General features: G+C 45.7%; 1 protein-coding gene across 1 annotated transcript in view; it reads left to right on the top strand.

The window, feature by feature from the left end:
• Nucleotides 1-13,381, top strand: part of cacna1ib (calcium voltage-gated channel subunit alpha1 Ib) — a 144,601-nt gene extending 131,220 nt beyond the window's left edge. The window contains exons 31-35 of the mRNA XM_072683504.1: nucleotides 1,434-1,580; nucleotides 5,298-5,432; nucleotides 6,312-6,501; nucleotides 10,448-10,668; nucleotides 11,110-13,381. Coding sequence (XP_072539605.1) covers nucleotides 1,434-1,580; nucleotides 5,298-5,432; nucleotides 6,312-6,501; nucleotides 10,448-10,668; nucleotides 11,110-11,751 — 1,335 coding nt within the window. The 3' untranslated portion in view covers nucleotides 11,752-13,381. The remainder of the gene's footprint in view (nucleotides 1-1,433; nucleotides 1,581-5,297; nucleotides 5,433-6,311; nucleotides 6,502-10,447; nucleotides 10,669-11,109) is intronic.
• Nucleotides 13,382-13,611: the final 230 nt, after the last annotated feature.

Raw genomic sequence — 13,611 nt, forward strand, 5'->3', positions numbered from 1 at the left:
TACTGTTCTTCTACTACTGTTCTTCCACTACTGTTCTTCCACTACTGTTCTACTACTACTGTTCTTCTACTACTGTTCTTCTACTACTGTTCTTCCACTACTGTTCTACTACTACTGTTCTTCTATTAATGTTCTTCCACTATGGTTCTTCTACTACTGTTCTACTACTACTGTGCTATTACTACTACTACTGTTCTACTACTACTGTGCTATTACTACTACTACTGTTCTACTACTGTACTATTACTACTACTACTGTTCTTCTACCGCTCTTTTACTACTGTTCTACTACTACTACTGTTCAACTACTACTGTTCTACTACTACTACTGTTCTAGTACTACTATACTATTACTACTACTACTGTTCTACTAGTACTATTGTTCTACTACTACTATTATTGTACTACTACTACTGTTCTACTACTACTGTATTATTACTACTACTACTGTTCTTCTACCGCTCTTCTTCTACTACTGTTCTACTACTACTACTGTTCTTTCACTACTATTCTACTACTTCTACTGTTCAACTACTACTACTTCTACTACTACTACTACTACTATTATTGTACTACTACTACTGTTCTACTACTGAACTGACCACTATTACTGCTACAACTACTGCTACTATTACTACTTCAACTACTACAACTGCTACATAACTACAACTACTATGACTTACAAGAATTATTTGCAGGTAGACTTTGATGCAACAATGATCTTGTGTATTTGTGTGTGTGTGTGTGTGTGAGCCTTGGTTCCATCTTCTTCATTCCCAGTAATACTTGGGAAATGAGCTGTTCAATCTCACAGACTCTACACTCAAGGCATTGAAATACATTGCTTGCAAGACCTCCTTTTCATCCTGGCTCTCTTTCTGAAGCACATCCTGTTGACCACTCCCCCCCCCCCCCCCAACCCCACCGCTACCCCCAATAAAATAATCAAACACAAGCAGCCCAATTAGCTAGATTGCTTTGAATATCTTAAGTGGTGCCGTTCTTATTGCAAACATGCAGGGGAGGCACCCAAAGGCTCGCTAAGCTCACTCTTTAATCTGCAAAGCACTTTTTAATGCTAACACATAATTAATAATACACATGCGGGGTTTTTGTAGCTCCACTGTGGCGGTCTGGTATTTAAAGAAGCCGCAATTTCCCCACTGAAGCAAGGCAAGATAGTGTTTAATGGAATTACACTTGCTTGTCCTGCAGGGCACGAGGCAAAGAAGAGTAATGAGGAAATAGAGGTTACAAAAAAACACACGTGCGTAACGTGGCCTTATTGTCGGTGAAGATGGTGGTGGAGAGCACTGTCCAATGGGGGACCAGATAGAGGAGGCTCAGTTGTAGGACCATGTTGAACTAACCCCACCATGTTTGTTTTGTGTGTGTGTGTGTTTGTGTGTGTGTGTGTGTGTGTACGTGCGCAGGAGAACCTGTGGCTGGACAGTGTGTCTCTGCTGATTAAGGATTCTCTGGAGGGAGAGATGCAGATGATTGATAACCTGTCAGGATCTGTCTTTCATCATTACTCCTCACCTGCTGTGTGCCGAGACTGCAAGTGCCATCCAGCAGAGGTAACACACACACACACACACACACACACACACATGCACTGCAGACTACACACACATGGTGTTCATAAAATGGTCTCAGTTCAGACCATAAACATCAAAACTGCAAAAGACTACACCTTCAACATACTGTAATGCTAATTTCTGCTAGCCCTCAATAGGATTTCTAATAGTATGTTAGCACTAAGCTAACACTGGTTCACATGAGCATTTCTGCAACTTCAGCAAAAAGCCATTCCACATGTTTTATCCAAGGCCTAAGATAAATACAATGTTGTGCACCATATGGGCAAAAGTATTGGGACATCTGCTCATTCATTGCTTCTTATCCTGCTTTTGTTGGTGTAACTGCTGTATCTACTGTCCAGGGAAAAAGGTTTGCTACTAGATTTTGGAGGAATTTCTGTAGATAGATTTCTGTGAGGATTTGATTATAGCAAGAAGCAAGAAGAGCATTACTGAGGCCGGGATGTTGGATGATCACCACCCCACCTCATCCCCAGTTCCACTGCTCAATGCTGAGGGGCTTTATATCTCCCTAGCCTAGGCCTGGAATTAGTCATTAGAACTTTAAAGTGGCTAAATGCATTCATTTTGAAGTGGTGTCCACAAACAAGAAACAGGTGACTATAGTAATGAGGGGAGGAGCTATAGAGCTTTGTAATGCCATTTTCCCAGTTTTTTGTTAGCTGGCTTCTGTTAGTTGGCTGTCGGTAGCATTGCTAGTGGTAGTGGTAGTGGTAGAGTGCGCTATGAACAGGTGGGTTATTTGGCAGTATCAGATTGGGAGAAAAAAGAGCAAAATTTGACAAACAAAAAATTACACAGTACACAGTGGCACTTCTCACGGTGGCTGGTATGGTATCTTGGGTGAATTCCTCGAATATGGTATCCTGGGTGAACCCCCAAATGAAATTTTCTCAGTCAAACAAGAAACAGGCGAGGATAATAATGAGGGGGAGGAGCTACAGAGATTTGTAACTCCATTTTCCCCAGTTTTTACTTGTTGCACTTGTTCTTTACATTGTATCAAAAGTTCCAGATGAACTGACCAATAGAAACGCTCCAAAATTACTGGGAAATAAAGTCTTTTCACATTGACTTCCATTGAAACGTAAGAAGGTTTTTTCATCCTCCTGTAAACTTGCTATTTTAGAGATGCTGCTTCCCTCCAACCTGAGCAAACGGACAAAAGCTTGACAGACAGCTCTATATACCGCTGTGTCCACTGGTCCATTTTGGATGATATCGGCTTCCTTTGGTCCATCAGTCCATTTCGTTTTGTCTTGTGTAGTTTTATCTCACTCACTAGACTGACCTGACAGGCCTGAATTACAGAGGTTTTCTTTCCGCAGAGATCCTGATGAAGGATGGGATAAGGGACCAAAAGAGGATGACAGCGTTTCTGATCATATAAAGGGAATTGTTAGTTCTGTAGGAACACCGGTCATTCTTGTTTATGACCGTTACTCTGATTCAAAACCAAAAGCCAGTGTTTACCAAGTGTTTCATCCAAGCTCTGCTGGGCACACAGCAAATGTGCCAGTGTTAAATTAATTAAGTCTCACCGAGTGGCTCAGGGTCTAATAAGCTGCCACACTATGCCCCAGGGGTCGCAAGGTCGAATCCCGAGCAATGCCGCTGTGCCATCAGCAGCCAGAGTCTGGGAGAGCACAATTGCCCACACTCTCTCCAAGTGTGTAGGTGCTGCTCACACCTCACCACACTTACAAGCTGTGATGGCTGGCACAGGCTTTTGTTAGCTGGCTGTAGTGAGCATTGCTTGAGATAGGGGGCGCTTCGAACCTGTGGGTTATTTGGCAGTATCAAAGAGCTAAATTTGACAATCACAACATTTTGCTTAAATATAGAGCTTGAGCAAGGGCTTCCAACCATGAACTGAATGAAAAAGAGAATGAAATTCTCTCAGTCAAACAAGAAATAGATGAGAATAATAACGAGGGGAGGAGCTAGAGAACTTTACAACTCCATTTGTTCACTTCTTTACCAATGGAAATGCTCCAGAATTACTGGGAATAAAGTCACTCACTTCATTAAAGCATAAGAGGGCTTTTTCCTCCTCCTGTAAAGTTGCAGTTTTGGAGATTTAATGGTTTGTATATATGCAGCTTAATTTAAATAGTGAGTTCTCAAGGGTTGTAAAATGACACTTTGCCCACCCTTAGGCAGAGGTCGGTTTAGTGGGAGTACGAGCTCATGGAACGTCACATTCCATGACCCGTAACTTCGCTACACTTCATTTTTCACGCTGTCTCAACCATGTGAGTGTGCTGCTAAATGTAGCTGTCAGCTCGGTTTTCACACATGCACAGTACACGCTTCACGGGGTAGCCGGACATGTGAGTGAGTCACGCTGGGGGATGCAGTATGCAAATACGTGCAGATCCTATAGCAGTCAGCATACGTCCTCAACCTTCCATATAGCTCTGCTTCCATATGCTAGAGCAGGGAGGAGGAGAGCACGTCTGATCTCAGCTCCAGCACTGCCAGCCGGCTTGAGCCAATCTTATGAGACCATAAACACACACAAGGGCGTCACATATACTGTGTAACATGCATAGTGAAAGGCCACAAAAAAAACAAAGGCCACAATTTGTCTACAGTGTTAACCCTTCTAGGTCCACTGAACTCATGACTGCTTTAGTGAAGTGAGTTTCATTCCCAGGTGACTTTTTTTAGGGCAGTGGTTGTGGGTTTGATACCCAGAGTCAGCAAGCTGCCACTGTTTGGCCCTTGAGCAAAAGCCTTTCACCCTCTGTGGCTGCCCCTCACCGCTCTGGGTGCTTGATCAGTAATGTGTGTGTGTATGTGTGTGTTCACTTCACGAATGGGTTAAAGGCCAGACCCCATCTGTGGTCTTGTCTTGTGGCACTGCCTTGCTCTATTACCCTCGATTATCACGGGTTCGAATCCCAGGGCATGCTGCCTACTGTCAGCAACCGGAGCCTGAGAGAGCACAATTGGCCTTGCTCCTTACAGGTGGGTGGATGGCTCGCTCTTCTCCTCCCACATCACTGCAGTATGATGCTGGCCAGCGTGGGATCATGATCATGCTAGCCGATGCATCAGAGCTGAGTACCCGTGTTGGTCACCCAACAGTTTGAAAAGAGGCAGTGGCTGGTGTCGGATGAGGCATGTGTCTGTCCCAAAACATGCCAGGAAAGCATTTCCCATACCATCACACCCCACCTCCACCAGTCTGAACTGCTGACACATGGATTCATCCTGTTGGTACCACATCCTGTCCCTACTATAGGGTCGTCTACTATATGATCAGACCAGGCTATTATGTAAAGTATAGCATTTGTGGTAGTGAACACACACACACTCACTAGTGTGTGTGGGGGCAACTAGGGGCACTAGTGGGCAGCCAACTCCAGCGCCCGGGGAGCAGACAGGGTGAAGGGCTTTGCTCGAGGGCCCAACAGCTGCAGCTTGCCAAGCCCGGGTATCGAACCCACAACCTGTCAGCAATAGCCCGGAGCTCTAACCGCTGAGCCACCACTGCCCCATGTCTTCAACTGTCCAGTGTTGGTGAGCCTTTGCCCACTGCAGCCTTTAGCTTCCTGTTCCTGGCTGACAGAAGTGGAACCCGACCTGGATGGAAATGTAGCTGTTCATATGACTGAACCTCCGATTTCTCCTGAACTCTGCTTGGTGCTCAGATAATATGGGCCCTGTGCTCTGTTTGGTCCTCAGATCCAGTTGGCTGAAGTGGAGCAGGCCTCCCTGATGTCGGAGCAGCTTTCGGACAAGTCGTCATCACCAGTGCTGCCCGATGATCTCAGCCTTGATGACCACAGTGTGTATCAGCTGCTCGGCAGGGACAGCAAGGTCTGTTTGGGTTGTGCTTTGTATTTATGTCTGTATGTACACCTACACAAGAGCATACTCGCACGAAGGTCACGGGCAACACCGGCGTCCTCTACCAGCGCCCCCAAGGGATACCACTCTGGTCGCTAATTATTGTAGCCCACAGTGGCTTAATTAAGCCTTATTTGCATGCTTTAGTACCTGATTAGCTAATCAATGCACGGCTATCTGTCTAATTACGCAATCAGTCTTCCAGTTTTAGTGCATTCTTCGTGCTTGTAGGCATGTCAAGCCAGCTGCTGATGGCCAATTGATGGTCACATCTCCTCTGGGTGGTTGTGGGTCTGAATTGCAGCTAATTTGGTACCCACTTCATAACAAGGAGAATCAGACGAGCCCTACGAAGCTCATAATTATTTTCCTTAATTGAATTCATTATTGATACGCACTGTTCTACTGACTGGGATTGAATACTAAAGGAAAGTATCGGGAGAAACAGCACAGCCTTTAAAAATGCATTATAGATTCAGTTCCGCTGGGATACGAGAGTGACAGCGCTAGAATGCTAATGTGTTAGCTGTCATGCTCACTAGCACAGAATAATTATGGAGCTTTGTGTAAGATCTGCCTTTGATTTGCCATGAGCTGCCTACAGGCAGGCCCTTACAGGTCACTTCAAGACCATATGTGCTGATTAGCATTAGCAAAGCACCCAATCTTAACCTGCATCAGCAAAAAAAAAAACATGACGCGGGGCCAGAGAGGTTACCCCGAACTGCCCGCAGGTGATGCCAGCCTTCAACGAATGTTAATGTGCGCGACCTTTTAGCCCTTGCCGTTCAGAATGCTAATGTTTACTAGCATCTGTGTTAACACAAGCGTTGCCTGCTTAATCTGCAGGATTACAGAGGTAGCAGCAGTTTGGAGGAGCTTCAGATCGCACCAGGGGAATGCAGAAGGTCCTGTGTTCAAAGCAGAGCCCCCAGTCTGGGCAGCGAAGGCGGAGACGGGTTCCTCGAGCGGGGCCTGCAGGAACGAAACGAACCAGCTCCTTCTTTATCTCATCAGCACATGCCATCTCGAAGTCAAGGTTGGCATCACTCTCTGCATACAGTAGAATCTATAATAACACAGGGTGAAATACATTATGTGGACTAAAGTATTGGGACACCTGCTCATTCAGTGTTTCTTTTCAAAATCAAAGCTATTACAAAGAGCTGATCCTGCTGCTTTTGATGGAGTAACTGTCTCTACTGTCCAGGGAAGAAGAAGGCTTTCTATTAGATATTGGAGGAGCATTGCTGTGAGGATTTGATTGTGTTTAGTGATAAGAATGTTAGTGAGGTGAGGATATTGGATCATCCCCAACTCCCCAATAAATCCCAAAAGTATTGGATGGAGCACCAACCATCATTCCAGAGAACACTGGAGTTCCTCCACTGCTCCGCAGCTCAATGCTGGGGGGCTTTATACCCCTCTAGCCTAGTTGTTTTTGGAGAAGGGGCTTCTTTCTTGGATGGCAGCCTCTTAGGCAATGGTGATGTGAAACTGGCTTGACTGTAGACAGCTAAGACTGATGATTCAGCATCAGCAAATTCTCAAGAAAAATTGCAAAATTGCAGAATTCCAGTGTTATTAAGGCTAATCTTATGGCTGATGATTGGTGTACACTGATAAATGCACTACAGAATTTCACACCATGTAACGGGCTGCTGGCGTTTTTTTATGTTTACATAAAACTAATTTTTTAACTGTAAAACTTTACGAAGTTGCGACGATACGCTTCCGAGTTATTTTTAATTTGGGGAACATTATGTGGGTGTCATGATAAATATTCATGGCCTCTTGGTGGAACACTGTAGGCTGAGACCTCAGGCTGTCGGTTACAAAAATAAGCTCGACCCTCTGGAGGATTTAGATATCCAGTTAGGATCACCAGTGCTAAAAATAAGTCGTTCTGATTCGTAAAACACAATGCTGAGTCACAAAGCTTTTCAAATGAGATAGATTACAGCTCTCAGATTCAGTATTCCGACTAATGAAAGGATCCGGAGAAGGAGCTAGTCTGGAATTTGCATTGCATGATCTGAGAGGGTTTGATCGAGAGAGTAACTTGTGTGAACGCCTGTAAAAAGCAAAAAACAGCATGAAATCATATGCTTGGGGATATAATATTATTAAAATATTATAAAAAAGAACTCGGTTCTAGGTACCAGGTAGCAACTTTAGCAAGTGGAACAGCAAAAAAAGCTGAGTAGAGTCAAGCAGAGGTGTCAAGTAAGGAATGAAACGAACCAGCTTCTTCTTTATCTCATCAGCACATGCCATCTCGAAGTCAAGGATGGCATCACTCGCTGCATACAGTAGAATCTATAATAACACAGGGTGAAATACATTAAAGTTAAGTATTAAGACTAAAGTATTGGGACACCTGCTCATTCAGTGTTTCTTACCAAATTTACCAAATGGAACAGCAAAAAAGCTGAGTAGAGTTAAGCAGATGTGTCAAGTAACGAAGTACAAGCTTTGTAGTTAGTACAAACTTTGAAATGTTGGTTGTTTGAAATGAAAAAGTTGAAATGTTGGTTATCAAACCTTTACTGGAGTAATTCTTTTTCAGACGACTTTTTCTTCTACTCTACTTTTACATTTTCCCCCAATTATCTGAACTTTCTACTCCTTACATTTTAAAAACAGCCTCGTTCCTCCTATTTCATTTCCCTTTGTTTTCATTCCGGCTTCAAAAAAACCCTCCAGATAAATCTCTCCATCCGGAAAGTGTGAGTCTGATCGTGGTTGGATGAGAAGTATAATCATACACCATTCTGACTCCCTATTGGTTTGTAAGCGATCCATCACACCTGCACATCACGTCCCGTCACTCTCCAGCGAGCTCACAGCAGACTGTGTCTGTAGTCTAGTACGAAGACTGTGTCCGTGGCAGAGACTCAAGAAACCTGCAGTGAGACGTCCCGACTGAGCCCCACATTTACATTATTGATCACACGCCTCTGAAGTCTGACTTTCTGGAGCTTTACAAACCTTCTAGACAACGACTCCTCATATTTTCCTCCATGAAGCTCATGTTAATGCTCAGTAGAGCACAGAGACGCTCCTTTAATAGAGCTGATATTACTGAAATGCTTCATTTTCAATGGGCAGATCTGCAGCTGAAACAGGAGCCTAGTGCAGCCCAACATTTTTAACATCAACATTTTAATAGATCATTCTCCTCATTATGGCTTTTAGAGAAATGGGTTTTTGGGGAGGGGGGGGGTAGTGCACTATAGACCCCTGTGGCGCTGCCTAAGCTTTCGGCCTTTGTTTTCCTTCCATTACTTTTACTTTTCTACTTGAAGTCGTTCTGAAACCAGTACTTTTACACTTTTACTGGAGTAAAAAGCTTCAGCTGATACTTCAGCTTCTATAGAAGTCTTATATAAAACCCTAGTATCTCCACTCACTTCTACCTGAGGAATGAGTGTGAATAAGTCTGACACCTTTGAAGTCAAGTAAGGTAGTGTAGGTACCATACAGTGGAAAAGCAGCATTAGTTACTATTACTCCTAATAATTAAAAAATAAATAAATTAATTAAATTCACATGGACGTGTTTGCTTGTTTGCTTGTTTGTCTATTTGTTTATATAGCAGGATATATAAGATCTATAGCATAAGGCAGATACGTCTATAATAACATTTTTAAATGGACTTAAAAGTGTGATTAATGAGAGGGTCAGTTATTCCCCCTGAGAGGTGCCGATGGGTCACCCCTGATTCAGAAGAAAATACGCAGATGTTTCCCTCATACAGCAGTAGCATATATCCCCGCTCAGGCCCACCGTTAGCTGTAAGTCAGTGTAGCACAGCTGGTGGGCCATTAGCCTTTGCTTTGGCTCGGCTCACTACGTGTGGTGACTCACTGCCTGCATGTGGTGCCTTTCTGACTGCATTTACTGTTTAACTGACTATGTCACTGACTCCGTGTGGTGTGTACCACGTCACTAACTGGGGTGTGTTGCTGATGAGAATGGCACCCTGGGCGTACCCTCACTTCGGCCCAGCTAACTAACAGGCCTGACCATCAGCACATACATAAAGGCGTGGGAATATCGTACACAACAGGCACATGAGTTCTCGACTAGGCCTGACTGAAACCAAGCGCTAATGAGAACAATGAACAGCTGGCAACAATGACAAGAGGGGCGGGGCTAGATCCTAATAACAACTGGATACAACGAGGAGAAGGCGTGGATGCTTAGGCCTTTGAGATGCACTTCAATAGCAGCAATACATCATGACGTTCCCAAGATACCGACAAGGTTAATCGACCCACATGGTGACAGGATAACATAACTGACGTTACGTGCAAATATCACTGCTCCCATTTTTTGAGTGGCCGCTCCGTGCTGCCCCCCAACCCCGGCAAGATGCCACCCTGGATGGCTGCCCATGTCACCTATACCTAAAGCCTCCCTTAGGATGTGGTGTGTCAAGCATTTTTACAGTTCAGCACATTTGTTGATGGGCTCCGAGTGGCTCAGTGGGCTATTGCGCTGCCACTATGGCCTGGGGGTCGCAATTCCGGATCCAGAGCCAAATGGCTCTGCCATCAGCACCCGGAGTCAGAGAGAGCACAATTGGCAGTGCTTTCTCTAGGTGGGTAGATGGCGCTCTCTCTTCTCATCATTCTAAAAGCCATGTATGCCGGCACAGGCGTCTGTTGGCTGGTGTGTTGGAGTTGGGGACCCTGCGCTTGACCCTTCACAGCATGTCGGCTGCATGGCGAGGCCGCTTCGGCGAACAGGTTTAAACTGAGATATAGCTTAGCTATAGAGACTAGCCAGTATAGCAGACTATGGGAATTTGGCCCTCTCTGAAATAGTCTGCTGACTCTAATGATGCTAACTGTCCCAAACCATTTGTTGCCAGGGTGCGCTGTCTCACCATCAGAGTGTGGGGTCTCATGTGTTTCACTGTTTTGCGTGTGATGTCTCATTGACTGTTTCTCTGACTGCGTGTGGTGTCTCTGTGGCAGATGGCGAGCGGCGCAGCAGTAGCAGCAGAGGGGATGGGAGGGCGTCCTCGCCTCTCTTTCATCTCCCGGCAGAGTTCTTCCACCCAGCCACAGCCGCTCCCCAGGGGAGCCCGGCAGCAGGGGCGGCCCTGGCAGGCCGAGCTGGCTCCAGGCTCACCTCGCCAGCCTCCTGGGCCTCGCTCCGCTCCCCTGGGGCCAACAGCAGGGCCGTGGGCCAACAGGTATGATATGTTCAAGGTGAAGTGGACTTCTGGGAACATAACTCCCTAAAGCTGTTTCATAGATCAACATGTCTTAACCAAGCCTGCAGGGCCCATAAGGCTCTATACTGGCTTCTACCACACAGGGACCAAGCAATTGGGAGCACTGAGGACCTGGTACAGAATATACTAGAAGCTACATACTGGGATCTGCTAGAATGGGTGATCAGACCCCCTGTTCAACCTGTTTAGTGGTTTCCTGCTCTAACATACCGCTTGTGTATTAGCTGATTAGCTGGATCAGGTGGGATGGGAGCAGGGTAAAAGCTAATATGTGCCTGCCAAGGCTCCTCCGAGACCAGGGTTGGCAATCAGTGACCTAAAGAAGACCTTTTAGTGGACGGTAAATGCATGTCCTTCTTTAGTAGTCCTACTAACACCTTTGTATCTCCTTCTTTCCAGCCCCCCTCACACAGCGAGTCCTCCCTGGCCATGGGCAGTTCTGAAGGTAGCCTGCAAATCGCACTGGAGGAAGGCATAAGCTTTAATGTGTCTTCTCCACAAGACCTTACTCTACCCTTACCTCTGGTTAGCCCTGTACCGGACAGCACCCACCCTTCCCCGGACCTCAACCAGAGACTACGTCCGGCGCAGACTGGCTTCAGCCTCCAGGCCACCCGGGGGCACCAGAGGAGCCAGAGCAGCTGTGGTGGCAGCACCAGCCCCAGCTGCAACAGGCAGGACTCCATGGACCCTTCGGACGAGGACACGGGCATAGGGATCGGGGAAGGTTCGAGTCAGGCGTTCAACAGCGAACATTTATCAGAGACTCTCAGCAGCCTGTCACTAACCTCCCTCCTCACGCCTGGCTCGCTGGCGCCGCCGCTGGTCAAAAAGTGCAACAGCACCGGGAGCTTAGAGCAAGGCAACCTCTCGGTGCGGAACAAAGACGGCCGGCAGTTTTACGGCATGGACCAGCATCAGTATCTCTCTAACCCTTGGACGGAAGAGAGAGGGGGTGGGGGAGGGGAGAAAGGGATGACGGGGTTGGGATTAAAAAGCTCCAGCCAAACCCTGGACGCGGGCTCTCGTAAGAACAGATGAAACCGGCCCCTCGTTTGTCTATTTTTTGCTCGTCTCGCTTGCGCTCCTCTCCGGAGCGAGAGAGATCTTGATCTGGACCTGTTCTACGAACTCCCCCCTCTCTCAGTCTTTCATTCATAACACATCCGTGTTTTGTGTAGCCTTGACTAACAGGTGAAGCTCACAGGAACGGGAGGACCGGACGGCGACGAGGAGCGGGCACAGCGGTCGGAGTCGGGAATTCGGAAATTCTTTCGTTTGAGGCACATCCTGGTGTCTGGCAGAACTTCTGACCCAAACAACAATGGAGAACCGGTGGAGTGCAACAGAGGACCAATGGACTGTAGAAGAACCGGTGGAGTAGAAATGGTGGATACCTTGCTAAGCTGTAAGGAGAGGCCAGACATGCTGCACATGAACTAAATCTGTGTGGGAATCTATAGGTGAACGATGGCTAGATGTGAGAAGGCTGTTTTCAGGGTTTTTGGGGGGTTTTTGGCAATGAAATTCAGCCTGCCTTGATCTCTTACATGCAAAAAGGCGACGTTTCAGGAAAGAAGCTTTGGGCTGACTCTTTTGATGTGGGACTTTTGATGGAAGACGACCGGGGTTTCATGCACAGATAGCAAAGGTAGCAAAGGATCACTTTAACTTAGCAGCCAACCTTAGTGAATCAAAGAAGAATGCTGATAGGCTCTTTTCTAAATGTGACCATAAATATTAGATTTGTGTGCAGGTGTATGTAAACTGTCTCTGTTGGAGAAGTTAGGTACTCTTAAACGTAAAAAAAAAAAAGAAAAAGAAAAGAGGGCTAATTTTAACCGATATTTCCGTAGCAATTTTTCGTTGTTTTTTTTTTTTTTTGAGTTACGAACAAATGCTGGGGGTGTTTGTTTCCCCGTTGTTGGACATGTCGAAAATTCCAAAAAATAAATGTGAAACTGAAATAGGAAAGACGTGGACAGCAGCAGATCCGAGGACGTCTCTACAGTCGCAAACCTCGCAAACCTTTCCATTTTGGGGAGACGGCGCGAGAGCTGACGTTGGAACATGGTGTTCTAGCATAAAGATGTCAAAGAACTTTAATCCTTTATTTTTACAAGAGAAGTAGTAGAAATCTAATTTTCCTTATTATCCAGATGTTTCGTGTTGCAGCTCTGTTCATTTCTCACGGCCATTCGCCACCACTACCATGTCACTTTATTGAATGCAGGACTGCCTGGCGTACGCTCTGGAGCGAGACCTGGGTGTGTACTTGGGTACTGTATGTGAAATGCTGTCTTCGGGTTCTCTTGCGGGTTCTTTTAGCTTAAGAAAGTGACCAACTACACTGGAAGGTCGTGGAGTCATTCAGGGGTCAGGACAAATGTCTTTCAGGAATTGATTATAATACGCTTCTGATTCAGACTGCATGTGTGGGGGTTTATTATTATTATTATTATTTATTTTATTATTATTATTATTATTTATTTTTTTTTATTTTTTTTATTGAAACAGCTTATCCTCGTGTTGAGATGTAGCCCAGCTGCTAGGAGCCTCTTATTTTGCATGATGCTGTTACACTTTGTTCCATTTTCATTTGAGTCGTTTGTCATTACGCTCAGAAGAAGCCGAGCAATCATCGATACATCACTGCAAAAGTTTGCAGACTTTAGGACAAAGTTAGCTGTCAAATAAATAGGACTGACTCACCGTTTCCGCCTGATCCAGCCTAATTAATGAGCTCTCACTGTGATATATTCTCTATCTGCTGTTTCTGTACATACGTATCTGCACCCGTGTGCAGCCAGCCGGGTGTGATCTCCGCTGACCGCTGCGCCGTGGTTCAGCTGAGCAGTTGTCAGACACGGCCTGTAATGGTCCTTCAGGGATTGTTCTGGA

Source organism: Salminus brasiliensis, chromosome 7, assembly GCF_030463535.1.
Source record: "Salminus brasiliensis chromosome 7, fSalBra1.hap2, whole genome shotgun sequence".
Lineage (NCBI taxonomy): Eukaryota > Metazoa > Chordata > Actinopteri > Characiformes > Bryconidae > Salminus > Salminus brasiliensis.